This window comes from Pipistrellus kuhlii, unplaced genomic scaffold, assembly GCF_014108245.1.
Source record: "Pipistrellus kuhlii isolate mPipKuh1 unplaced genomic scaffold, mPipKuh1.p scaffold_m20_p_1, whole genome shotgun sequence".
In the NCBI taxonomy this organism is placed as follows: Eukaryota; Metazoa; Chordata; class Mammalia; order Chiroptera; family Vespertilionidae; genus Pipistrellus; species Pipistrellus kuhlii.
This window is the reverse complement of record NW_023425404.1, coordinates 178,182,090-178,209,609: the sequence shown is the minus strand read 5'-3', so window position 1 is coordinate 178,209,609 and position 27,520 is coordinate 178,182,090. Positions and strand designations below refer to the sequence as shown.

At 48.8% G+C, this 27,520-nt stretch overlaps 1 protein-coding gene across 6 annotated transcripts in view; it reads left to right on the top strand.

Moving 5' to 3' along the window:
* Positions 1-27,520, top strand: part of TBC1D1 (TBC1 domain family member 1) — a 213,163-nt gene that overhangs the window by 161,190 nt on the left and 24,453 nt on the right. For all 6 annotated transcript variants that reach the window (XM_036418670.2, XM_036418686.2, XM_036418680.2 and 3 more), the window contains 3 exons: positions 11,378-11,563; positions 18,159-18,320; positions 22,692-22,850. In XM_036418670.2, the coding sequence (XP_036274563.1) occupies positions 11,378-11,563; positions 18,159-18,320; positions 22,692-22,850 (507 nt within the window). The remainder of the gene's footprint in view (positions 1-11,377; positions 11,564-18,158; positions 18,321-22,691; positions 22,851-27,520) is intronic.

The following is a 27,520-nucleotide window of genomic DNA, read 5'->3' as shown; positions in this document are numbered from 1 at the left end:
TCAAGCTTTAATAATGTGTGTCTATATATATATGTATGTATATATATATATATATGTATATATATGTATGTATGTATATGTATATGTATATGTATATGTATATATACCAGATACTTATATAGAGATATATGTCAAGTTGTACGTTCTGCATAAAGTAAGACTAAAACTGTCCACAAGAGTGAGCCCCAGCCTCTTGTGCCTGGAATCTCACGAGGTCTACTTTGAAGCGTGATCTCCCGCTTCTCTGGGCGCCTCCTGTGAATATTATCTGTGCTCAGGGGAGTGATTGTCAGCCCTGGATGCTGTTCTCAGGAGCCATGGAGCTCGCTGAGGTTGCCTGGGATGGGGGTGGGAAAGGCTGCAGGACCTGGCCGGGCAGGGAGGCTGGAGGGGCTATCCCGGAGGGCGTGACCTTGGGGCTGAGCTCTGAAGGAGGAGGAAGGGAGTCAGCCAGACAAAGAAAGGCCAAAAGGGCATTCCAGCCATTGTGAGAGCGGCCAGCCCTCTCCAGGCTCAGGGGCCTCCACGCCCCTGTGACCATAGGTCCTGGACACTCTGAGGCCGTGACCAGGGGCCTCCTATTGTTGGAGGGAACCCCAGGGACAGCGTGTTATTTTCTTCATGGAGTGAGTGTCTGTCTCCCCCAGTTTTCTTTTTTTTTTTTTTATCCCAGCTCTAGCCTGCTTGTTAGATGTCCACCCAGCGGAAAGATCTGGCCGGGTTGGAGTACATTCATGGCGGTGAGAGACACTCAGCCTTGCCTCAGTGCTCTCCGGGATTTCTCATTTCACCCCCGCAGCCAGGCTGTGAGCGGAGGTGCTGTCACTGAGGGGGAAACCAAGCACAGCGAGGCCAGGCCGAGCGCTCGCTTAGTTCCCGGTTGGTAGGTGGCAGTGCTGATGCGATCAGGTGCCTCCTCCTTCCCTTCTGCATTTCCCCCCCGCCGCGAGGCCCTGGCAGGAGCCATCCTGGCGTATGAGTTCCAGGCCTGGCACCACCAGCTAGTTAGCTCCAGTCTCAGGCCTGACCATGGAGGGATCAAAACAGCCCTCGCTGCTCGGGCGGCCATGAGGACGAAGTCCGTGGGTGCCTGCATAGCATGCTGCCTGGCGAGCCGTGTCAGGACACTGGACTTTGTTCCTCTTTGAGTCTCAGGGTTTCATCTGGGAAGGGAGGTGGGGTAGAGCTCAGCCACCTCCCATGCTCCTTTCAGCCCTAAGTTCCTGTGTTCCCTCACGTGCTGACCCCCCCCCCCCCCCCCCCGCAGTCCGAAGGCAGGAGGAGAGCACGGGGTGTGGGGTGTGAGGAGTCCCAGACATACCCGCACACACGTCCCGCTGGCCCTGAGCCGGGGCCTCTGTGTGCGGTGCCTCCCCTCCCTGCCCCGCAAGGTTCCCCAGAAAGCTGCAAGGACCACAGTTTGAAATTCGGTGTTACCAAAACCGGTATGGCTCAGTGGATAGATCATTGGCCTGGGGACTGAAAGGTCCCAGGTTCAATTCCTGTCAAGGGCATGTACCTTGGTTGTGGGCACATCCCCAGTAGGGGGTGTGCAAGAGGCAGCTGGTCGGTTTCTAGCTCTCTATCCCTCTCCCTTCCTCTCTATAAAAAATCAATAATATACGTATATATAAATTCGGTGTTATGTGAGTGGTGTGACCAGAGCGGCAAAGATCGGTGTTTTATACTCCAGCTAAGGCTGGATATTTGTTCCTCTTTATAGTTTTGTTGTTTTTAAACAAGACACAAGAGCTCTGACCTCCCGCCTTCTCAGAAAGTTCACTGTCATTCCCCTTGCAGATGCAAACACGTCCGCCCTGTATTGCAAAGGCTGATTTTACCAGGGCATTGAGTAAACATGCATCTGTCTACAGCACTTTCGTGGTCCTTTTCAAGCGTTTGTAGGCGCCACTCTCAGAGCCACCGTCTCCCCTCCACTGGGGACCACAGAGCTCTGGGTGCCTGGCCTGTGCTCTCACAGCCCCGCTCTGGCCTGCCGACAAGAGCTCCCAGGAGCACCTGCTGCCCCGCTTTCTCCATCCCGTCCCCTTCCCTGCACTGCCCACCACCCTGCTGCCTTCCCATCGCCCTTCGAGCTGTCGGCACAGCCCCTGCCCGCTGCGCCCGGCCTCCCTGACTCCAATCGTCTTCACGGGGCCTGGGAAACTCGCCCCAATGGCTGATGGGGGAGGGGGCAGGGGTAACCGTCTGCAGGGCTCTTGCTTCTGTTTCCAGGTTCTGCGTATCCTGGCCACTTCTGTTGTTTAAAACGTGTGTGCTTGCCTCCCCATCACGGAACCTCACTTCCCATTCAGCCCATCTTCGGCAGGGTTAGGCTCGCTCTTCTGCAATCCCGGCTCGGCCACTCTCGCCTGCGGTTTCCACGTGCACACCGTCCGGTCGTCTGGCCATTTGCCAAAAGGGGTTCTAGAGGGGTTCATTGGGAGTCACCTGTCCGCCGTGCTTATGCCGCTCCGTGGCGCCGCAGTGGCCCCGTCATTTCCCCGTCTGAAACACGGCGTGGTCGTCTGGACGGTCGATTTGCATATTACGCTTTTAATATTATAGCTGTATTGGGGCAACATTGGTTAACAATAGCACATACATTTCAGGTACACAGGATTGTAATTTGACATCTGTGTGCTTACCAGCCAAAGTCTTGTTCCCTTCCGCTCCCATGTATTTGACCCCCTTTACCCACTTCACCCCCCACGCCTTTCCACTCTGGCGACTGTAAATGGCAGTATCTCACCCTTTCTCTGGCTGAGTAGCATTCCATTGTGTGTGTGTGTGTCTGTCTGTGTGTATGTGTATATATATATATATATATATATATATATATATATATATATATATATTAGGTCTAGTAATAATGTCGTTTTCTAATACTTTTTTAAATCGAATTTATTTAAACAATACAACAAAATTTAATCAACAATATAGTTGCCGTTGTTTTCTACTACTTGTGCCCAATGCTCAGGAAGCATTTTAATCCCTCTGTTGTAAAATTCTTATTATTTTGATGCAAAAAATTCGGTCAATGCATTTTTGAGGCATTCTTCATTATTAAATTTTTTTCCAAGAAGAAAGTTTTGCAAAGAATGAAACAAATGGTAATCGGAAGGGGCAATATCAGGAGAATATGCAGGTTGAGGGAGAACTTCCCATTCCAACTAGCGCAGTTTTTCACCAGTGATTCTTGCAGTATGCGGTCGTGCGTTATCGTGGTGAAGAATTACGCCCTTCCGATTAATCAGCGCGGGTTCTTTTTCTCTTAAAGCTTGGGCTAACCTTTCCAATTGGGCACTATACACTGCACTTGTAATGGTTTGGTTAGATGATAAAAGTTCATAATGAAGAATTCCTTTAAAATTCCACCAAACACACAACATCACTTTTTTCGCATGCAAGTCAGGTTTTGGCGTGGGCTGCGGAGCCTCATTTTTGACCAACCATTGAGGCCGCCTTTTCAAATTAACATACAGCACCCATTTTTCATCTCCGGTAACAATTTGCTCTAAAAACGGCAAACGGTTTTGACGAGAGAGGAGCGAACTGCAAATTGTGACTCTTTGATTATGGTTGTTGTTGGTCAACTCATGAGGAACCCATTTTCCAAACTTTTGGACTTTGCCAAGTGCACGCAATTGATTGGAAATTGTTTTTTGTGAACAATTTAAAGTTGTCGCAAGCTCTTGTTGGGTAATTTGAGGATTTTGCACCAAAAGAGCTTGAAGAGCTTCTTGATCAAAATTGGACACACGGCCTCGACCACTCTTGTCATCTAACGAAAAATTTCCCTCGCGAAATTTCTCAAACCAACGCTGGCATTTTCTGGCGCTAACTGCATCTTGACCAAGAGCACTACAGATGTTTATTGCAGCCTCACTTGCTTTTCTTCCTAATTGGAACTCGTAAAGCATGCAGTGCCGAATATGCTCTTCATCCGCCATCTTCTTAGCCCTAGTTTTGCAACAAAAACCAAACCAAACACAAACTTTTTCAAGCAAAACTTGTTAATTGCACTTCACACGTTCTGTAGATACCACGTGTTTGAAGGTTCTGTCAATACAAGTCAACGCGAAGCAAGATTTTAAACGAATGTTTAAAAACGACATTAATTATTACTAGACCCGATATATGCATGGCATCTTTATCCAGTTTTCCGTCAATAGTCAGGTAGGCTGTTTCCATTTCTTAGCTGTTATAAACAATGCTATTGTACAATAGACAGCACCCTGTTGAAATTTTAAGGGACTGTGTCCTATTCACATTTGCACTTCTAGAAGCAGGTGCCAAAAACTTTAAAATATTTCTTTTTTACCAAATGAATATTATTTTTTAAAAATTCTGTTTTCCTAAAGGTGGACATCATACAGTACAATATAACTGTAGAAAAGTAATGAAGTTCTTTGATTATTTCCCATAAACCATGGAAAGAGGTCCTGGTAGGGTTGTGCCATGACCTCGGAGCAGTCTTGGGTTAATGGATCCCTTTGTTGGTGACTTCCCTGTGCCCCTGCTGACGCCCAGGCACGGGACACGTCGGGAACAGAGGTCTCTGCTCCCTGGGGCTCGGCTCTGCCGGAGCAGAGGCGCCCTTAGTCACTCGTGCTTCGTAAACAGTGTGACGGCATCCAGAGGGGACTGCCTGTTCCTTTCTTAGATGCGTGTTGCTTTGTTTTTGTAAGAAATCTTTCAGCTGTGGGTCATAGCAGATGCTGCAGATGTTAGTCCCGTCGCCGTTAACTTTCCTCCAGAGATTCAACGCTCAGTTTCAACACTCGTTTCCAAAACTCCGTTCATGTTGTTAAAACAGAGATTTTAGAATAACCGGAATTTTAAACATTTTCTCTTCTTTTGGCACGGGAGATGAGGCTTTTCAAGAGGGGCCCGGAGAGAGTTATAAAATGCTCGATGGTGAGGCAGCAGGAAAAGCCAGAGCACTGGAGAGGAAGGGTCTGTCTCTTCGTTGTCTTCCAGGGCCCTCAGCATGTGATTTACTCTCATGTCATGTCCATAACCGTGGGTAAAAACTCGGTGTTTGCACTAGTCGGTCTGGCTCAGTGGGTAGAGCACGATTCCATGAAGGGCACATGCCTAGGTTTTGGACTTGATCCCCAGTAGAGGGCATGCAAGAGGCAGCCGGTCAGTGGTTCTCTCTCATCAGTGATGTTTCTATCTCTCGCTCCTCTCCCTTCATCTCTGAAACCAATAAAAAAATATTAAAAACAAACAATAAACAAAACAAAATAAAAAACCTCAGTATCGCTGTCTCATGAAAATATAGGGAAGGAGCCCATATGCATGTTCCGTTCTCTCCTGCGGGTCACAGCGCTGGTGACGTTCATACCGACAAGGCGAGGTCTCGTCTCACTCCTCCCCACGCGTTTGTGTTCAGGGCGCGAGAGGATGCAGCACAGAGTGGCTGGAGAACGACTTGACGTTAGAAACATTGATAAACCAGCGTGGATCGCTTTTATGGCTCTGAGGAGAAGGTCCCAGCGGGGATTCAGCGGAGACAGCGGTCTCTCAGGCCTCTGGAGAACGGCTGGTTTTAAGCTCTTAGAACCCATCGGAGCTGCTTTGTCTGAATGCCTGCGTAGTTTAAGCGTCCTGCAGCATCTCGTCATTGCAGGAGGTGGCAGGATAGTAAAACCCAACCCCAGGCTGATGGGAGTGTGCCGTTGTTTTGGTGGCTCTGCAGACTTTATAAATATGTCTGTCAGCGCCTGTGGTCTCCACGGTCGGGGCAGCTGGAGGTGAATGTCGTTCCTCACACGTTGCACCGAGGGATCGGAGCCCAGACGGTGTACCTGTTTGCAGAGGGACCGGGCCAGTGGGCCTGGGCCGCGGCAGCCCACCCCGGGCAGCCTCCACAGCACTGAGCATGCTCTTCCCAGCAGCCTCTCCCTGGGCGCCGGTCTCCCAGCGAGAACGGCAGCCGAGAAGAGAAGCCAGCCCCCGGTGCTGCTCCGGAGAATGGGGGGGGGGGACATCGGAGCAGCCTCTCACAGACCATCTAGCACCTCCCATCCCGGGTGCAGGGAAGGACTCTGTGAAAGCTGGTGGCAGCGGCCCACGTTGTCCAAGTCGCCAATGCTGCTTCCTATCAGCACAGGGTGCTCAGTTGACAGCTGTCCCACTCAGCCCCTATGTGTGCGAGTACACACCTCACAGAGCTGCACCCCAGACGCATGCCCACGGTGCCCGCACGTGAGAGAGGGCGACAGCAGAGCTGTAGACTTGTCCCAGGCCTGATCTCTCTGCACTGATAAGGAGACAGCCCTCTCGGATTGAATTGGCCAGGCCAGGTTTAGAACAAACAGTTATGTAACTGTCCCCCCTCTTGTAAGTCACCGAGCTATTCGGTAACTAGGCTGCTCTTAATATGAACAAAAGAGAATAGACTTAAAAAAAATTCTTGTTCATTATAAACGGTGACTTCAGCAGTTGTTACCACATAAAATATTGTATATGAGGACGAAGCAGGTACATTTGAACCTCTTCCGTGAGTGTAGGCAATCATCAGTGACAGGTTTTTAAAGTTGAGAATTGGATTCCCGCTGGGGGTGATCTTGCCCCACTTCCTCCCCAGAGGGCATTTCGCAGTGTCTGGGCATTTTTATTGTCACCACAGGGGGTGGGCAGATACTACTGCTCCCCCTCCTACAGCGCCCGGAACATCCCCCCAATGAGATTGTCCCTCCCCGGACACGAGGGGTGCGGAGGCAGAGAAACCCTGCTGTTCCCGGTTAGGCTTACTTTGCCGATCTTTTCTGTGGATTCACTCCTGTTGAGTAATTCAGAGGTGCCGTTAGCATGAGTACTTGCGATCCTCTGTGTTCTGCACTTGGCCTTGGTACCCTGGTCAAGGTCAGCACAAGCTCAGGCCTTGTGTGAGGGCTTCCGTTCACACACGGCCAGGAGCTGACAGTAACAGCTTTTGATCAGTGTCCTAGTGGAAACCGTGAGAGAACACGAGGCGCTGACATGATGGTAAGAACATAGGGTTACATTAGAGCACGAACAGTGAGAATGTAGTGAGAGCCCCACCATTCAGAGTGTTTGGAGAATCGCAGTGTGGCCTCCCCCGGGAGCTTGATGGCAACCCAGACGCTCAGGTTCCCCTCAGGCCCCCTGAATCAGAGTCTGGGTTTTAGCAAGGCGCCCTCAGTATGTTGTGCACCCAGAGGTCAGAGAAGCTCTGGACATGCATTTTACTTCGGATGAAATTACACCATGATTACAACTCTGACTCTTACAAGCCTTATGGACTCGGCCAAGTTAAAACACACCCCACTGCACCTTGGTGGTTTGCCTGTGAAATGGGATTTCATCGCCTTTCTCGCGAGGTGGTTGTGAGAATCAGACAAACTTATTTGTGTCGAGGACTCATCACGTGGCAAAAGCCCAGCAAACTGAGTTGTGATTGACAATAAGAAAAGAATGCAAGAGCAGGGAACATTAGGGAGGCAGTTTATGCCTTTAACCCCACAGTCGTCATCACCAAACAGTGCTTGGACCCTCGGCAGATTGGGTTTCTCTGAATAGGAAAATAGCAAAAGCTGGAGCTTCATAAGCTTAGAGCCTGTGGTCCTTGTCGGTGACCCAGTTGGCAGAAATAAGTGGACCAAACAGCCCAAACTCCTCGACGTGCTCCATTAGCTGGCCTGAGTTACACCTGCTCTATCCACACCACTCTGCTGGAGAGGAATGCAGCAGGAATTTTCAAGGCGCCCAGAAGAAAGGCTGCAGTAGACAGAGAAGATAAGTTAGAGCAGTCGTCGGCAAAAGTTATAGCAATGGTCAGCAAATCTCAGCTCGCAAGCCACATGCGGCTCTTTGGCCCCTTGAGTGTGGCTCTTCCACAAAATACTACGTGCGGGCGCGCACATACAGAGCGATTGAAACTTCGTGGCCCATGCGCAGAAGTCGGTTTTCGGCCTGGGTGAGTCTATTTTGAAGAAGTGGCGTTAGAACACTCAAGGGGCCAAAGAGCCACATGTGGTTTGCCGACCATTGGTGTAGAGGAAGGAGACTGGGTGAGCTGAGCCCTTGTCTTATTAGTAGCGTTTAAGAATGGGAAAGAATGCCATATGATTTCACTTGGTTGTGAATAAAATAGACAAACAAAATTGAAACAGACTCAGAGACAGAACAGACTGATGGTTCCTGAAAGGGTGGGGGCTTGAAGGACAGAGTGAAAAAGGTGAAGGGATTAAAAAGCACAAGTGAGTAATTACAAAGTAGTCACGGGGATGTAAAGTACAGCATAGGAAATATATTGTAATTACGATGCATGGTACCTGGTGGGTACTGGAAATATCGGGGTGGGGAGGGAGACACACACACATACTTTGTAAAGAATGTGATTGTTTGACCACTATGCTGTACACCTGAAACTAACAAAAAATGTGAACTGTAATTGGACAATAAAATTAAGAAAAATGTCTAAAAAAAAAAAAAAAGAATAGCAAAGAATTGTTAGGTTACACCTACTGTTCTGTTGACTGTCAGGTTGTGTGCAAGACACACACACACACATACTCACACTCACATTCACACATACATACACGTGAAAGTGCGCTGACCTGCTACGCTCACCGCTGCCCCAGTGCCTGTCTCATCAGCTGGGAGTCACACTAGAAACGAGACTCTCTAGTGAACCAGTGGGAGAGTAAATACTTCCAGCATGAGATAAAGCAGAACTTGAATCATAATTGAGTGTCCAGCAGAGTTTCAGCAGCACGATGGGAAAAGGAGGAAAAAAGGGAAAGGTTTCAAATGGAAGACTTCAGGCTGCAGAGTGAGATGAAACAAGAACCCTGGCTCAGTTCCTTCTGAAAAAAGGATGAGAGTGACTAGTGCTCCTGTGTATACGGGTGTTTGTGGGATTGATTTGTCTTTTAGGGGCTTTGTGTTTTTCAATCTTTGACTTAAATCAGAATAGTTTTGCACTATTTTTTCTTCAATTTTCTGATTATAAAAAATTGTTTATTGTCATGCATTGAGAAAATACAGGAACTACAAAGAAGAATGACAAGCATGCCCAAACCCAGCACCTGCTTGTCTCTTCCTTTACTCATCAGTTATTTATAAAGTACCTGCTGGGTGCCAGGCCCCAGGCATGGTGCTGGACAAACCCTCCCTGACAAGGTGGCCTTGTGGGGTCTTCTTAGAGCTTCCAGTTGTCTGGCTAACGGCTAACAGTTTACTATATTCTTACTGTGCGTTGGATCCTGTTTAGGTGGTTTACAAGGCGTGTATGAATTTGGTCCCTCTAGCACACAACAAGGGAGGTGCTGTTATTCCCACTTGAGAGATTGGGAGACTGAGGCACAAAGTAGTTAAGCAATTTGCTAAAGGTCACAGAATCAATAAAGGCAGACTTTTGGTTAAAACCCAGGCAGCCTGGCTCCAGAACCTGACCTATTACTCACTGAGCTGTACTGCCTCTCATAATATTATATTATCATGTTATACTCTACAGACAGTTCTGATTCCTACATTTATGTTGGCCATTAACCTATGCATGAACTGTGTATAACTTTTTACCTCGAAATGAAGTAGAATTTTAATTTACTCACTTGTTTAATAGAATCATAATGAAATAAGCATATATAGAAATGTGATGATAAGCATTTAAATGCTACAGCGATCATTAAGATTTCTTAATGCTTACCATAATTTTTTATTTTATTTTTCTTTAATTTTATTTTCCAATTACAGTTTACACTCAGTATTATTTTGTATTATAATAGTTTCAGATGTACATCATAGTGGTTAGGCAGTCCTTTACCTCGTACAGGATTCCCCATTCCCCCATCATAATTTTTTTAATCCAGTCATTTTAAGAGGAGTTCACATGGACAAGTTGTTGTAGGAAATTAAACATTTTGTAGTCGTGTTTGATTTCATTGCAGGAAAATAAATGCAAATTCCGATAAAGGTAATGAGCTGTTGATGCCGACGACTGTTCTGGAAATGAATCGTTAACGTGGAATTGTGCTGGAGCTTGCACTGGAGCGATTGTATATCACTGTATATTATGGAGATATTATATATTATATTAGGGTGGCTGTGAGACTCAGGGCTTCATGGCCTGTGTTCAGACCAGGATGGTGTTTAGGTTCATTTTAGGCAGAAGTTCCCAAGGATGAGCTGTGTCCACGGGGCCACTTGGACAGGAGCCTGTGCTGCCGCTCAGAGCTAGCTGCAGAGCGGGCAAGTGGATGCTCTGTGTGAGCGTTGTGGATATTCGTGCGTGGTAACATTGTGTACCAGCAACATAGAGTCTGCACTCGAGAAAGGTACAGGTTCATGAACTGTAAAGAGAATTCAGCTAATAAATGAAAACTTAAAAATGGACGCCATAGGATACATTGGAATGGTGGGGGACCCAGCGGACATAGTTAGGCAGACGTAGGTTGGGGTCCCAGCGCCCCTGTGTATTCAATGTATGGCCCCAGGCAAGTTCCTTGGCTTCTCTGAGCCTTGGGTTCTCTTCATGCTACCACCTGCCTTCTGGATTTGAAGGATTGAATAAGTACATAACACACCTGGCCAGCACTTGAGAGAGGATCCGTTAATGGTAACTGTCATTATTTGCTATTAAATATGTTTTTTTTAAATATATTTTTATTGATTTTTTACAGGGAGGAAGAGAGAGGGACAGAGAGTTAGAAACATCAATGAGAGAGAATCATCAATCAGCTGCCTCCTGAACACCCCCCACCGGGGACATGCCTGCAACCAAGGCACATTCACTTGACCGAAATCAAACCCAGGACCTTTTAGTCCGCAGGCCAATGCTCTATCCACTGAACCAAACCGGTTTCGGCTTAAATATGTTTTAATCTTCTTTCCACATACCTGTAACAGAGTGGCTGAGCATGCATATGAAAGCAAGACTGTGTTCCAGTCCCGGCTCTGCTGCTCCTAGCTCTGTGATATTAGGCATGACTTACATCCCCTGTGTATCAGGTTGCTTTCTTTAAAACGGAATAGTTCAAGCAGCTATGTCTCGGGTTGGTCGGGTGCTAAGTAAATTACTGTACATACGTAGTGAGCACGAGGTGAATGTCTGCTCTTACTACTATCAATATATCACTCACTCAGAAGAAGGTGTATTGCACCTTAAATAAGCAGGCGTCTTTGGACATTTCCTCAGCTTCTACAACGTTTGCTTACTATTTATATGTTGTTAGATGTCTATAGTTAAGACGTAGTTTATTACAGTGCATATTAAGACATGAATCACCAGTCTGGGTAATGTCATCATGTGGTGAGGAGAATTTTCTGATTTGGCAGCACATTTGAATATAAATGGTTATTGAAAGAAATGACCATTCTGAAATGCCCTTTTCCCGTCCAGATTATTCCGAGCTGGGAGAGCTCCCGCCGCGGTCTCCGTTAGAGCCGGTGTGTGAGGATGGACCCTTTGGCCCGGTCCCAGAGGAGAAGAGAAGGACGTCTCGCGAGCTCCGAGAACTGTGGCGCAAGGCGATTCTGCAGCAGATCCTCCTCCTCCGGATGGAGAAGGAGAACCAGAAGCTCCAAGGTCAGTCTGCCCTGTTTTACGCTCAGCAGGCCCTATGATCATCACTTATCTCGGCGTGGAACTGAAATCACACCAGACATAAGCATACTGTCTTTAAAAGAAAGCAAGTCAGCCGAAACTGGTTTAGCTCAGTGGATAGAGCATTGGCCTGTGGACTGAAAGGTCCCAGGTTCGATTCCGGCCAAGCACGTGTACCTTGGTTGCGGGTACATCCCCAGTAGGGGATGTGCAAGGGGCAGCTGATCGATGATTCTCTCTCATTGATGTTTCTAACTCTCCCTCTCTCTTTATCTCTGTACAAAAATCAATAAAATATATTTAAAAAAGAAAGAAAGAAAGATACCCTCCCGTGCCTACAATTTTACATACAACTGCACAACTACATGCATGTAAATTTCTGTTTACTTTAACATATCAGTAAGATTAACACCACTTTTTGGAGATCCAATGACCTCACTAACTGTATCCGTTATTTGTATATGGTCATTTTTAGCATAGTGTCTAGAGAACTTCCGAGAGACAACCTGCAAATGTAAGCTCTAACCTTCTAGAAGTAGATTTTGTTTTGTTCTCGTCTCTCTCTCCCTGCTTTGCCCTCAGCCATAGTCTGTGCCTCCATGTTACATATGAATTAATCCAACACACTAGTGATCGCTAACTTCATCACCTCACTCTGTGCGTGGTTAGTGAGCTGCAGTAACCGGACAGGCCAGCATTAGCGGAGCTTCGCCTGTGTGCTCTCTGGGTGTCTACGCCGCCAGACTCCCTCGGCCCTCAGGACAGCTCCAGGGTTTACTCTGAAGGAGAAAGGAAACTAGGGCCCCGAGAAGCCAAGCAACCTGCCCAGGGTCACGTCAGGATCAAAATAAGTCGTGAACTTTGCAAGCTTTAGATTTTGTTTGTTCATTTCCTGTTTCCATGCTGTCACTTGAAGCAATGAGTTATTATTTTCGAAGCAGCTAAGAGCTGAGTTTATGTTCCCTGGATGGTATAATGGAAAGAACGTGGGACTTAGAGTGGAGAGAGCAGCCTGGCTATAAATAATGAGGAACTTGATCAGGGAGTCTGGACGCACTCTAAGAGGGAGCCCGAGCAGGGAGTTCAGCCGTGCCGCCACTCCCAAGGAGTCTTTGGAATTAGAGTCCAGCACGCACGCTCCTGTTAGCTGTGGTTTTCAGTTAACCTGTGGTCTGCAAATATTAAGTGGAAATTCCAGAGGTAAACAATTCATAAGTTTTAAAGTGTGTGCTGTTCTGAGTATTGTGATGAAACCTTGAGCTCTGTCCCCCTCCATCCTGCCCGGACATCAACCATCCCTTTGTCCAACATTTCCTTGCCGTCCGTACTACTTGCCATTAGCCATTCCGTAGCGGATTCAGTCATCAGAGTCACAGTCACGGTGTCATGGTGCATGTGTTCAGGTCACCTTTATTTTACCCGGTGATGGCCCCGAAGCACAACAGTGGTGATACTGGCAATTCAGATGTGCTTCCTTTAAGGGAGAAGGTGAGTATATATAGGGAGAACTTAGCGTATAGAGTGCCCAGTACCCTCTTGGTTTCAGACATCCCCTGGAGGTCTTGTCACCCATCCCCTGTAGATAAGGGGGTGGGAGACTGCTGTACGTTTCATTGAACTCCTTCCCTGATTGTCCATCTTCATCTTTTAATAACCATCTTGCCGTTTGTAAGAAGCTGAAAGTCATTAAGACACTAGATTTGATTCCTACGTTTCATAGTCCAGTTAAGTCTATTATCTTTGACCAAATACAAGAAATGAACTAGGAAGTAATAAGACCTTTTAATATGAAAGTAGCCCAGCCGTTTTACGAGACGCAGTATCGAAGCTGAGGGAGATGGGCCGCCCAGTGAGGCTGCTGCAAGTGCTAGGACTTCTCCTAGCTCCATGTTTCTCCCAGTTTCCTATGGGTCCCTGAGGTGATTAACTCTAAAAGCAGCAACCCAAAGGAGCTCTGATGGGGATGGCGTCACGGAGCGTGTCATCAGTTGAGTGTCAGCTCTGGAGCACAGCAGCCACTCCCCTGTGCATGTTGGTTGAGATTTGAAAGGGAAAGGCAGTCGTGTTTATCAGATAGGCCATACACCTTAGTGCCTATCCTCGTTGACTGTGCACATGACAGCCAGGGAAAGTGGGCTCCCCTGTGAAACGGGGATGGTGCTGGCTGGCCTCCAGGAATGCTGGGAAGGATCAGGGTAGCACAGAAGCAGAGTTCCGGGAAAGCTGTGTAAATGGCAACTTGCCCAGCCAGCGTGAGCTGGGACATTTCCTGAGGTCACCTGGCAGGGTGTGTGTGCACCGGCCCCGCCCAGCGCCTCTCCACTGCTTCCTCATTTCACCTGCAGCGTTCTGTCCTGTGTGGCCTTTCGTTTTTACCGCTGGGATTCATTTCTCTTTTCAGTTCTGTGAAGTCCAACACAGGTTGACCTTTGCGGCAAAAGCGCAGTCAGCTTGCTAAATGTAATTTAGAAAGCATTGTATCGGTGCATACAGGACCTATATTGCTGAGAAATCATCATCAGTAAAAGCCTGTTTGTGAATTGCTTAAAAAATATTTAGTAAGCTGTGTTGAGGTGGGATAGGGGGCAGGATTTTGTCATTAAACTTATCAGGGAATGCACTGTGTGCTAGAAATCAGTCATTCTATTGTCCCTCCACCCCAATTGCTTTTACAAAGGAAAGTTAAATTGCAGCTGGGAGTGGCTCTTAAAATTGATCACGGGGTCAGGCCAGCTGGCAAGCTCTTTGGAAAAGAAAAGGAAGAAACATGTATGAGGTCCTGCCTACCGTTACGCCTAGTTCCTGACTTTTGCATATATGGACCAAATATTATTACAGTTCTAGAAGCATTGCATCTGAGATAGAACCAAACCACGTCATTGAAATTGGCCTTGCTCACTGTAGAGTGTAGACAGGGGAGGCTAAATTGTAACTCCCCCAGTTAAACAGCTTGTTTTTCCAGTGATGTGGGGACTAAAGGGCATCCCCAGCAGTCCCCCGCATGCCCCTCCTAAGGCCCTTCTCTCTTTTACAAGCGGAGACGCAGGCAGCCTGTTGTCAGGCAGCAGGGCGTGGTTCAGTGCAAGCCTAGCTCTTGTCTGCACGTTATTGCCTGTCGGACTGACTCTCACAGTTCAGCATTTCTTCTTTGAGATTAAAACGATACAGGTGTTACATCTGCATAGTGACCTATCAAATTTGGAATTTTAATTGAATTGTAACTGAAGATACTTTTAAAAGGTTTTCCCCTGGTTAGACAAATGTTACACGTTGGTTGTAAAAATATTAAATATAACGGGTTCAGTTCTTCCAAAATCTCTACAAGCTCGGGGGCCATTTAACTACTGAGGCTCCAAGGCCCTTAGCCTTCCCTTTCTCAGCTTTTCGGAGGCGGTGGCGGTGGGAAGTGCTCTCGCCGTGGAAGCGGTTGCTAACGGCGCAGAATTGGGAATGGCAGCCACAGCCCACCCTACACAAGGGACGTAAATCCGATCTGAACGTTAGCCCGAAGTCCAAGTTAGCTCACACGTCCATGTTAAACGATAACAAGTGTTTCCATGCCTCTCCTGCAGTCCTGGTTTCCCCAGCCCCAGAAACTCACCCACCGGGGGCTGCAGACCCTGGTTCACTACGGCAGCGTTTTTCAACCGCTGTTCCGCGGCACACTAGTGTGCTGCGAGATGTTGCCTGGTGTGCCGTAGGTGCAGACAAGACAAGAATTTTATAATTTTTCACTATTTTGTTTACTTAATATTTCATAATAAAGTAATTATAAAATACTTTCTTTGTGTTTATTTGATTCCTATTCAAGAGAATTACTTTATATATAGTCAATATAGGCACAAAGTTAAATTTTTTAACATTTTCTAATGGTGGTGTGCCTCATGATTTTTTTCATGAAACAAGTGTGCCTTTGCCCAAAAAAGGTTGAAAAACACTGCACTACGGTATTTCAAACAGTTTCTAAAAATCTTGCGTTGGCACCTTGATGTTTGTCACTGGCCTGCACATCTGCCTTGGGTGACAGGCATTTTGGATTTTAGGAAGTGGTGGTGTCAGGATGCTGCACAGTAGGATGTTTCCTAGCCCCGTGGTCGGCAAACCATGACTTGAGAGCCACATGCGGCTCTTTGGCCCCTTGAGTGTGGCTCTTCCACAAAATACCACGGCCTGGGCGAGTCTATTTTGAAGAAGTGTCGATAGAAGTTTTAAGTTTAAAAAATTTGGCTCTCCAAAGAAATTTCAATTGTTGTATTGTTGATATTTGGCTCTGCTGACTAATGAGTTTGCCGACCACTGGCCTGGGCCAACAGCAGAATGCGTGGATTAAGCCTTTGCAGCTGCATCTTCTGGCCAGATGCTCCCATCCTGTAGACTCCAGAGCCTGTCTCTTGTGTTGCCTGCCGGCCTCTCAGTGCAGCCAGACGCTCCCAGGCAGGCCGAGGTCACGGCCAGGGAAATAGGTGTGCGTGGCTCCCGGAACCCCGTGCTGCTTGCATTAAGCCAGGCCAGGTCTGACCCGATTTGCCACGGGGGTTAGTTCAATGCTAAGGACACCTTCTGTGCTTCCTCAAAGCCACGAAAAAGTCTGGGGCTGACATTTTTTTAAAACATTTGAACTCCACAGATCTAGGGAATTGTTTAGCAGTACCTTGCAAATTCTTCAAAGTAAGAAGGAAAAGAAGAGAGATAGATGAAACATTCCAAAAAATAAGAGAGCACTAGGCCTGAGTCACTTGCTACCCATCAGCCAGTTAGTAACCTTGTCAAGCCCTTAATTGCTCTGAGCTCCAGTGACTGTGCCTGTGAGTGAGGGGCTGTGCCAGGGGTCTCTCGGGCCTTTGCAGTGCCCTGTTTTGATGTATTTGTTCTGAGCGACGGTAATTGGGCCAGTGAGGGTCCCAATCCGTGCGTCAGAGGAGTAAGGTCCACCACCAGGGTCCCCTGAGCCAGATTTACTGCATTAGCATTTGCTAAATTTCTAGATCGGAAAAAGAAAGTATTTTATTTTACATCATCAGCACTTCGTTTGTAAAGCAACATTCTGTGCCTTCCACTGTCTTTAGTTTTGATAATATAATTTGTGATGCATGTGTGAGTGAAGCAGGCATTGTGTGCATGCTTGCTCTAGTTCATCACATTTAATCCTCACAAGAGCTACTCAGTGAAGTAGCTCAGTAATTTTATTCATTTATTATTTTTATTGATTTCAGAGAGGAAGGGAAAGGGAAATAGAATCATTGATCGGCTGCCTTATGCACGCCCCACACTGGGGATGGAGCCTGCAACCCGGGCATGCGCCCTGACTGGGAATCATCACCGGGAATCAAACTGTGACCTCCTGGTTCATAGGTCGATGCTCAACCACTGAGCCAAGCAGGCCGGGCTGTAATTCTCATTTTAAAAGTAATGGGAACTGGTGTTCAAAACCAAAGCAGAGGGCTTCGAATCCTGCCACCAGCACTTCTCACAGGGCACAGGAAGGACCCTGCTGAGCCTCGGCTGCCTCCAAATGAAACGTGGTTGCCAGGGGAGAGCAATAGTCAATCTGCAGGGGGTCAAGGACACACTCATGAGGTGTATGCACTGACTTACCAGTGTCTGTAGGAGGAAGAGCAAATTTATGCCAATAAACTTGACTACTTAGATGAAGCAGACAAACCTCTCAAAAAGATGCACTTGACCAAAAACTGGTAAATGCTGACAAGAGCAAGAAGATTGGAGTGGCCGCAGACCTCTTAAATAGATCATATTTGTATTGAAAACCTTTCACTGAAGAATGCTCCAGGCTCAGATAGCTGCCCCGGATTCTATAAAACATTTAAGGCGCCTAACTGACTTGAGCCCAATCCCAGAAAAGATGTGTAATCACTAGCAGCAAGCTTCATAGCACCCCGAGGCCGGGACCCAGGGCCGGCTGCTCTGCCTCCTGCTCCTGGACTTCGGGGAGGCTGCTCAGCCCCTGGTGCCTCAGAGGGGCGTTCAGACGAAAGGTTACTAAACACAAAGTACATAAGACATGCAGTGTTTGTCATCATGAAGAAACCGAGTTCGCCAGCTCTGCCAAAGTCTGTGTGTTGGCTTATACGTAGCCCTCTATCCTAACTGCTCTCCTGATGAACGCACAGTCCGGATCCCAATGTGAGTGGAGTGGACTCGGTATCTAAATAGGATTTAGTGCTTTTAGGTAGAATTAGGCCATCAGTTTCAACCTTTCTTAGAACTGTCCGTTTAAACTCTTGCTCTATTCCCCTTCCCCCTCTTGGTGGTTTAGGTATCATTCTTCTTCGTGAAGCTCTAAACGGAATAGGGTTGGTGGGAAATACTAGCTACCCTCAGGTGCAAGGAGACGCGTATGAAGAGTGTGTATGCATTCTGTTCCGTTTCATTCCAGGAAGCAGAAACAGGACTCTCACTAGAAGCTGGTAGCCTTCTAGAAGGTTTGGCTCGACATGAGAAGGAAGCGTCCTTAGAGAGCCTCTCTCAGCTTAGATAGCGTTTTCTGTTAGGCAGCCTCATTGGGCAGTAGAAGATGCATACGGGGTTCACTAACGTGCTCTTCCATGATCTGTCGTAGCTTCCAAAAACGACCTGCTGAACAAGCGCCTGAAGCTCGACTACGAAGAGATCACGCCTTGCCTGAAGGAAGTGACGGCGGTGTGGGAAAAGATGCTGAGCACGCCGGGAAGGTCCAAAATCAAGTTCGACATGGAGAAAATGCACGCTGCTGTTGGGCAAGGTGAGCCTGACTGGGGAACAGTCCAGCAAACCTCACCCCTCACTGAAGGTTGGGACGCAAACATTTAAAAAAAAAAGCAATGTTTATGTCCCGTCTCACCCCCTTTTTATCATTCTTCAATTCATCTGTTTCCAGATATCTTAGTTGATGTGACTTTCATCACCGCTCATGACTCCTTTTAAGTACATCAATTAAAATGCGCAGGAAACAGGGAGCAGACAGAGGAAAACCCAAGGACTTAGTTGCCTACAAACTGGGTAACGCTATAAAGATGCACCCTCAGTTCAGGAGTAAGCTGAGAACTAGCTGGGTGGCTTCCCTCTGAGTACTCTTCGGGAGACAGCATAGAGCTTTGGACACAGACTCCAGGCAGGTCATCCTGGATCAGACCCCAGCCCCCCACTTTACAATGTGATCTTGGGCAAAGGACTGAACCTCTCTGAGCCCCACTTCCACGTGTGTGACAACAGAGGCTGCTGCGAGGAGTAAGCGAGCCGATGCCACAGCAGCGTCTGCTCCGCCCAGAGGCCCTGGAGAGTGGGCAGTTCTGCTATTTTTTATTTTTTACTATTTTAGTGTGGTCTGCTGACCGTGTACCAGTCCGAACTGTGACTGGTCCAAGATGAATACAGAACTTAAGACTATGTCTTTAGAAACTTTTCCAGCAATTTAACAGATCCTGATGAAAAATAGTGGACTTTTATTTCCACTATTTTATTTTTCTACTAATTTTTTTCTTCCCCTCATTTTATTTTTCTACTAATTCATTTTGTGCTAAGTTTTTTTTATAAAAGTATCATTTTGCTGTGGATTGGAGAATCTTAAAAGAAAAGCTGATCCTACATCACAGATAGTTAGGGAAGCACCATGTGAGAGCTTAACTTCAATGATTATCAATGATCATCAGTGTCCAAGTGAAACAGCCAATTCTTTTAAAATGCATATGAGTGTCTGCTGGCAAGGGTGGGGCTTTGTGAGTCTAATCTGATTCCGGGACTCCTGGGATCTGGCAGGTCTAGTCCGAATAACCAAGTGTTTAGAAAAAGGGTTGCAGATACATATAAATCTTATGGTTTTCTTCCGACTTCATTAGTTGATCAGTGGGAGAAGATACACAAGCCTCATTCATCTCTAAGAGAGTAAAGGAGCAAGTGGTTTTGTTCAATAGTCAATTAAGCATTACCTAACCGTTATCTGGGTTTTGACAGCATCCATTTTATTTTATTTTATTTTTAATATATTTTATTGATTTTTTACAGAGAAGAAGAGAGAGGGATAGAGAGTTAGAAACATCGATGAAAGAGAATCATCAATCAGCTGCCTCTTGCACACCCACTACTGGGGATGTGCCCGCAACCAAGGTAGATGCCCTTGACCGGAATGGAACCTGGGACCTTTCAGTCCGCAGGCCGACGCTCTATGCACTGAGCCAAACCGGTTTCGGCGACAGCACCCATTTTTAGTAACACATAGTTATTACTAGTATGACTTTCCCTTTCTATGGATAAGAAGGAGACTTGGGCTTAGAGCAGTTGAATAATGGCCAGAGCTGGTCCACACACACAGACACACACACACACACACACACACACACACACACACATACACATACACACACACACCGTTCTGGGCAGCGCAGGCCCTGCCTGTGGTTGAGCCGTGCCTCCGCCGTATTATTCTCTGAGACCAGAAATAGGGCAGGTGGGGGACACAGGTTGCAGATGGGCCAGGCTCCCTGTGTGAGCTCTGGCAGGTGTCCTCACTTTGCTGGGCTCTGGCCTCCTGGCTGCTAGAGCAGGGGGCGTGGACCAAGCAGAGGGTCTCAGAGCGCTCTTCCCGTGCTCACATAGTGATTGCTGGAGGCTTGCCATTGCATCACGTGGCCCCAGATAGCTGTTTTGAAAAAGGAGGAAGCTGAGGAAAGGATGAGTTCATTCTGTCCCTTTTCACTGTTGACTACATGATGGCCTTCAGGTGGCGTTGCTTCTGCAAAAGGTAAACCTCCCAGGGCCTGTGACAGCTATTCCAGATGTTTGACTTTCTTAGAAGCCTGACACCTGGTATACTGGTTTTTGTCATGCATTTTCATGGGGGCGGGGGTGCTACTAGAAATACTGTCAGTATCTGGACCCTGTGTAGTGGCGTTAAGGATAAGTGGTTGGACAACGTGTGTACTGAGGTGAGCTGAGGCTAACCTGGAAAAATGGGTTTCCGTCATTGCCACCTGGCTCTCCGTGGCAGGAACGGTCTCTCTCGGTTGGAGGGGGGCTTTGTCAGTTATTCAGCTGGCTTCTACACATAGGACCTATTACTGCAAACAGATGGCCACCGTCCAGCCTGCAGCTCAGATGAAGAGAATGAGGTTAAGTCAGAACCACAGCTCCGGCCTTCCAGGTAGAGGCCAAGTCACCTCCAAGCCCTTAACAGAAAAGGCAGTCCCCATGTGGGTAAGAGCCCCTGCCTGATGGAAATGAGGGGGTTTATGAACTGTCCAAGTTAAAACCGAATCAGAGCTGCAGGATTAGGATGTCAGCTTGGGAGAAGGAGGAATAGTTTCGGGGAATTTTACATACTCCAAAGTTTAGCTTGGGTTTAAAAGGTTCCTTTAGTGATTTATTTAAATGATCTCATTTATCTAACGAATAAAAGATGCTAAGGAGAACTTTGTGGACCGGAGTGTGCTTTTCTGGGAGTGGCATTGCCAAGCGGCTGGCTCCCTGAGCTGTGGGCAGGGTGGGCCGGAGGACCCAGCGACGCCACGTATAGAAACCTAGATGCTATCAGTCCGCAGCGTTCTGCGGTGGGGAAGAATGCTTATTGTGGCATTGTTTATAAAGGCCAGAATATAGAACGGAGCCAGAATCCCCAACCGTGGGACCACACCCACGTCTCACTCCCTGAAAATGACGGCAGATTTGTACAGATGCACAAGAAGGAATTGGTCAATGAAAGAAGGCGCCTGGTGCGTGCGTCTGCAGGAAAACATCCTGAGGTGTCCGCAGCCCTCTGGGTAACGGGTAGGATGACCGTGCATCTGGCTGCCTCTTCCAGCGAGATCACTAGTACCCTGCCTCCCCTTCGCTCTCAAAGCATCCTGCTTTGGACGGTGATTTATATAGTCCCTCTGGTTGTGGGTAGTTTTCATTTTCTTCTTTATGCCTTTGGCTTTTCAGAAGTTTTTGATTTAAATAGTGAGCGCGTTTTGCTTCTCAAGGCATAAAAACGAAGAGGTGTTTACGTTTGGGTGGAAGGCAGCCGCTGGTCCACGCGGAGCCCTGCCTGTGGGTTCTGCATAGACTCCCCCGGGTTCCTCCCTTCGGTTAGGAGAGGAGGCACAACCAACGGTGGGAAGGTTACTCCAGGGCATTCTTAGCGAACACATGTACGTGACCCTTTGTTTTTAAAGAACAGATCTAAGCCTTCTCTTAAATACTAGAGTATGTGGTACTGTCCAGTGACAGCCCGTGTTTTTTTCCTTGAATAAAAATAAAGGTCTGATAAGTTTAATGGGAACGATTTAGTAATAAGAGGAAATTGTTCATCTCAGAACTGGGAAAACTTCCCAGTTGGAAAAAGCTATTTTGTGAAAAGCCCCACTATCAATCACTTAACATGTTTTTCAGGATGCACTTCTTTCTTTTTTTTTTTTTTTCCTTAACTATATTTTTTATTGATTTCAGAGAGGAAGGGAGAGGGAGAGAGCGGCAGAGACATCAGTGATGGAGAGAACCATTGATCGGCTGCCTCCTGCACGCCCCCTCACACAAGCGAGAGGTTCTGTGAAATCTGGATTTTCTTCATGTCCACGCCCTTGGGTCACACCCCTTTTACGAGGTGACATTTTGTGGTAGAGTTACATGCTTGGTCTTCTCTCTCAGGGCACGGTAAATTGGCACCAGGTAGATGGCTCCCGCCGCCCACTGTTTATCCCTGGAAGATTCTAGCATAATCCAAAAGCATGTATATTTGAAAGGTGAAAGCAAAGTGGGAGGGGGTATGAGGGGAAAGATGGAGGGCACAGAGGAAGGAAGGAAGGGAGCAAATAGGACAAAATTCTGGCTGTTTCCTATGCTGCTAGTTATAACAGAACTAGAATTCAGATCGATGGACTACAACCCAACTCATTTTTAAAATTTATTTTATTGATTTTTTTTACAGAGAGGAAGGGAGAGGGATAGAAAGCTAGAAACATCGAACATCGATGAGAGAGAAACCAACGTACATGCCCTTGACTGGAATCGAACCTGGGACCCCTCAATTCGCAGACCGACACTCTATCCACTGAGCCAAGCCAGTTTCGGCTCATTTTTATTATGAAGCTGTATTCTGTGCATAAAATCCTTCTGTATTTCCCACCCTCCCCACCCCCAGGTGTGCCACGCCATCACCGCGGCGAGATCTGGAAGTTCCTGGCGGAGCAGTACCACCTGAAGCACCAGCTGCCCCCGAAGCAGCAGCCCAGGGACACGCCGTACAAGGAGCTCCTCAAGCAGCTCACCTCCCAGCAGCACGCCATCCTCATTGACCTCGGTGAGTCCGCAGATCGATGCGGCGTGCCCGCTGCACTCACTAGAGACATCTGGGGAGACCGTCCGGGTTACTTAGCGATCTGCCTTTAGGCTTAGCCGTCAAGCTTTGCTGCCGAGACTTTCAATTAAACAAAGCCCTGGAGTAATCAGGGATGCCCCCGCCAAGCACGCATGGAAGCCTCTCCCCCTCCCCTGGCAGCTGCTGAGCCTGCTCAGCGGGCAGGGCGGCAGGCACGAGGGCTCCAGGCGTGACTGTGGTTCAGGCCAGTCATTCACCTATTGACAGGCAGCTTTACAGCGGAACGAAGGAGCATCCGAGGAGACGGGAGTGTCAGGGCTGAGGCCTTTGCTGCTTTCCAGCAGGGTTTATTAGAGAGACTGCAGAGAGCAGACTGACTGCGCCCGGGGCAGCGTTATTTTGGAAAAGGGCAGGCATGTTGTCCCTTGGGTAGCTTTGGAAATGCTCCGATGGGAACCAGGGATTGGACACGGGCCTCGGCCACAGCGAGGAGCACGTGTGATGGGGATGTGATGAGGACTCGCAGAAGAGCCTCCGGCTTGTCCCAGGCGCCCAGCGGTAGCAGGCGCGTCCTCTCTGCCTGCCGTCTCTCTCGGGGTCCCTGTCTCCCCCAGCGGCAGGGCTCCCCGGGGGGCATGGGCTCCGTGTGAAGGCGCAGGAACCCGGCCCCGCTGCCTGCAGAGCCCGTGGCCCTGCTTCTCGGATGCCCACCCGGGACTGCCGGAGCCCCCCCTGTGCGTCAGGCCTGGCAGCACCCGGCTCTTCAGGGCCCGCGGCGGCCGGGCGGGAGGAGGCTGTGCCCAGGAACCGGGGGAGCCGGCTCAGGCAGCGTGGAGGCTTTGCTGTCCAGCCACACAGCACTCCTCAGGGCCATTTTCATAAATGTCACTCCTGGTCTAAGCTCAGCCGTCATCTCTGAGAAGCTGGCCCTGGCATAGCTCTTCTCCTGCCTTTTGGCTGGATGAGGTGCCCTGCTAAGCCATCTGTCCCACCCATAGCTGACCCCCTCCCTCCACTCCAATGACACTTACCACATTGACTAGTGCTACAGTTATCGTTAGCATTCACAGCTGATACTTCACTTTACCTTACACCAAGTGTTTGTGATGTTTACTTAAAACTACTTCCTGTAGCCGAAACCGGTTTGGCTCAGTGGATAGTGTGTCAGTCTGTGGACTGAAAGGTCCCAGGTTCACATTCCGGTCAAAGGCATGTACCTTGGTTGCGGGCACATCCCCAGTAGGGGGTGTGCAAGAGGCAGCTGGTCGATGATTCTCTCTTATTGATGTTTCTAACTCTCCCTCTCTGTAAAAAATTAATAAAATATATATTTTTAAATAAATAAAATATATTTTAAAAAAAACACACACACACACACACCAAAAAACTGCTTCCTGTAATCCTCATAGCACGTCCAGGTAGCCATTATTCTGTCCCTGTTGAGAGCTGAGAAAACGGAATTGCAGAGAGAGGTGGGGGAGTACCTTGCTCCGAGGGACTCAGCCTGTGCCGCTGAGCACCCTGCACTCCCCACAACTGTCCTTGGTGCTGTGGCAGTGGCGGCAGCTTTTTTCTTTTTTAAATATGTTTTATTGATTTTAGAGAGAGAGAGAGGGAGGGAGAAGGAAAGATAGAAACATCGATGAGAGAGGAACATGACCAGCTACCTCCTGCACCTTCCCCCTCCTGCAATTCACAGAACTGCTCTGCCCGGGGTCAGTGGGCCACACGGGCACCAGCGCCACTTGGTCCCCGAGGTGTAGTCACAGCCTATCAGCATCCCCCTCTCTCTTCCCCCACCCCAAGCACTGGGATCCAGCCTGCAATCTAGGCATGTGTTCTGTCCGGGAATTGAACCATGACCTCATGGTGCCTGGGGCAGGTTAATACTTAACCACTGAGCCACACCGGCCAGGTGCAGGAGCAGCTTTTTCTTTTTTTTTCTTTCTTAATATATTTTATTGATATTTTCCAAAGAGGAAGGGAGAGGGATAGAGAGCTAGAAACGTCGATGAGAGAGAAACATCGACCAGCTGCCTCCTGCACACCCCCCACCGGGGATGTGCCCGCAACCAATGTACATGCCCTTGACTGGAATCGAACCTGGGACTCTTCAGTCCGCAGACCGACGCTCTACCATTGAGCCAAACCGGTTTCGGCAGGAGCCGCTTTTTCATTGCCTCTCTCCCCGCGGGATGCACGGCCCTGGGGGCCGGACTGGGGCTGTTTCCCCATTGCTCCCCCAGCTCCGAGGGCAGAGCTTTTCCCGTATTCAATGAGTCTTTTGAGATGTTGTAGCTCCTCGAGCTCACGTGACCCTCACGACAGCCCTGAGATAAGAAATGAGGGAACTGAGGCACAGGCCGGTCAGATGGTGACCACGGCCACACAGTTTAACTGGCAGCCCAAACCCACTGCGGCTCTGTGTCATAAGGGCCCCCCGAGCCCAGGAGCCCGTGTGTTCCCTTGCAAACACGTGGCTGGGTGGGGCGGATGCTGACAGGCCGTGACTACACCTCGGGGACCAAGTGTCGCTGGTGCCCGTGTGGCCCACTGACCCCGGGCAGAGCAGTTCTGTGAATTGGCAATAGCTCTGTTTGCTAATGTGATGAGTAACAGAAAAAATGACATCATGTTCCTGTCATGTGAAATGAAGTGAAAAATGAATTCAGAGTAGGAGGTGGAAAGGGAGGGAGCACAGACAGTTTTTCTGTGGCGCCCTTACCCTCCCCTCTCACTTCCCAGGATTGGGGAGGACTGGGGAGCATGCTTCCCCTCCTTGATTCGAATGTCCTCTTCTCCTAGCTTTCCTCTCCTTCTTCCATGGCCAGGATGGAATCACTTTCCCGCAGCGGGAGGGAAGATGCCAGCTCAGCCCGGGGCCGGGGTGCCCTCTCCCTGGGGAGCTGTCTGCCAGGACCACACCCAGGGTGGCCTCCCCTGGCCTGAGGCCTGCTGACGCCTTTCCCCGCCGTGGGAGCCTCGGGCGGGCCTTTCTCATTCGCAGGCAGGGCCGGCTCCATGCCCATCAGCGCCATGCTCCCTGGCTCCCGCCCCACAGGCCCGCTGCAGCCGCCTCTCCGAGAGCTCTGCCTCTCTGCCCACTTCCCTCCCCGTCCCCCAGACTCCTTCCCCGGCCGGAAAGAAGCTCTGTTCCCAGCAGTGTGGTCCCCAGTAACCTCAGTGCATCTCTCCAGGCTCTGCCCGGGGACCTGCCGGGGCCGGCCTCTCTCTGCTCTGGAACTGGCCGGGCCTGTCTCCGATGGCTCTGTTCGAGCAGGGAGGCCTCACCGAGAAGGCCTCCTACTCGGCCCGTTGCTTCCCCCACCTCTCACCAAGAGGAGACGTTCGCCAAGGCAGTTGTTTAGTCTGTGCTTCCTGTTTAGTCTGCACTGCGGCTCACTGAGGGCCCAGGAAAGGTGGATAGTCCAGAGTGAGTCAAATCTCATTTCAGCGTTTCTTCAAAAGTGACACCCGTCCTCTGGCCAGAAGAACGGAACGTGTGCTGGTTGGACATACTCTGAGTTTTCATGGATTTTTCTTTTCCTGCTTCTTTGTTTACTTTGTGAAAATCAGATGTTAGTCTGATCAACTTTTTTGCAAGATTTTTTTTTTTTTTTTCTTACGAGGAGTAAGAAGGGTAGACTGTAGTTGGGCAATGTTTTATAGTTTGGGGACATTCTCTAGCTGTGTCGGATCTCAACGTTATCCAGCCCCGGGTGAGTGTGGGCACGTGATACTCCAGTTTCCGGTGACCGAGGGGCCCAGAGAGATCAAGTCCTTTGCCCAATTACAAGCTGCTGAGTGGCAGAAAGTGCTTGAACCCAGGTCTTCTTAGACTCCTATCATGTCCTTTCTGGGATACCGTATCGCTCTGTTTTTCTTGCTCTGACCACTGCATACCACACAGCTCCCCTCCGGGAGTTAGGTGGCATAGTGCTCCCTCAGAGCTGACCACACCCGGCCGGGTCTGCTGGTGTTTCTAATGACCAGCCTGTCCCTACCCTGTGCACATGCACTCGCTCTCCTGGGTCTGCTTAGAGGCTGGGGGAGGGGAGACTGGGATAGTGGGGGCAGGGTGATGGAGTGAGGAGCTTCCTGTGTATTTCCAGCCCCTCTGAGAATCTGCAGAAAGCAGTGTACTTGTGCAGTCAGCGTGGCAGTGTGTGTGTGTCTGTCGAGCACTTGGATATGGCTGGTGAACACTCAGGTGTGCTGTCAGTAAAGAATACACTGGATTTCAAAGTCTTAGTATGAGCAAAGAATGCAGAATGTCTCCATCATTTGTATATTGATTACATGTTGAAAATGACAGTATTCTGTCTATGTTGGGTTAGACAGGGTGTCTTAGTAAAATCAGTTTCACCTGTCACTTTCCCACGTGGCCGCTGACAGTGTCACACGGTGTCTGTGGCTCGCACCCAGGGCCACTGGCATGCCATCCTGGACCAGGATCATGTGCAGGCATCGCATACTTGGCGCACGCTCAGTTCTGCCCGCAGGCGGGAAGGGTTCAGAGACCTGGGGACCCCCTCATGGTTCCGGGTCAGCCCTGGAGAGCTGGGAGGGTAGGTGAGGAGGTGAGGGTGCAGAGCTCCATCGGGGAGCTGTTGATTGTGTTTCCCGGTGGGAGGACATGTGTGAGGCATGTT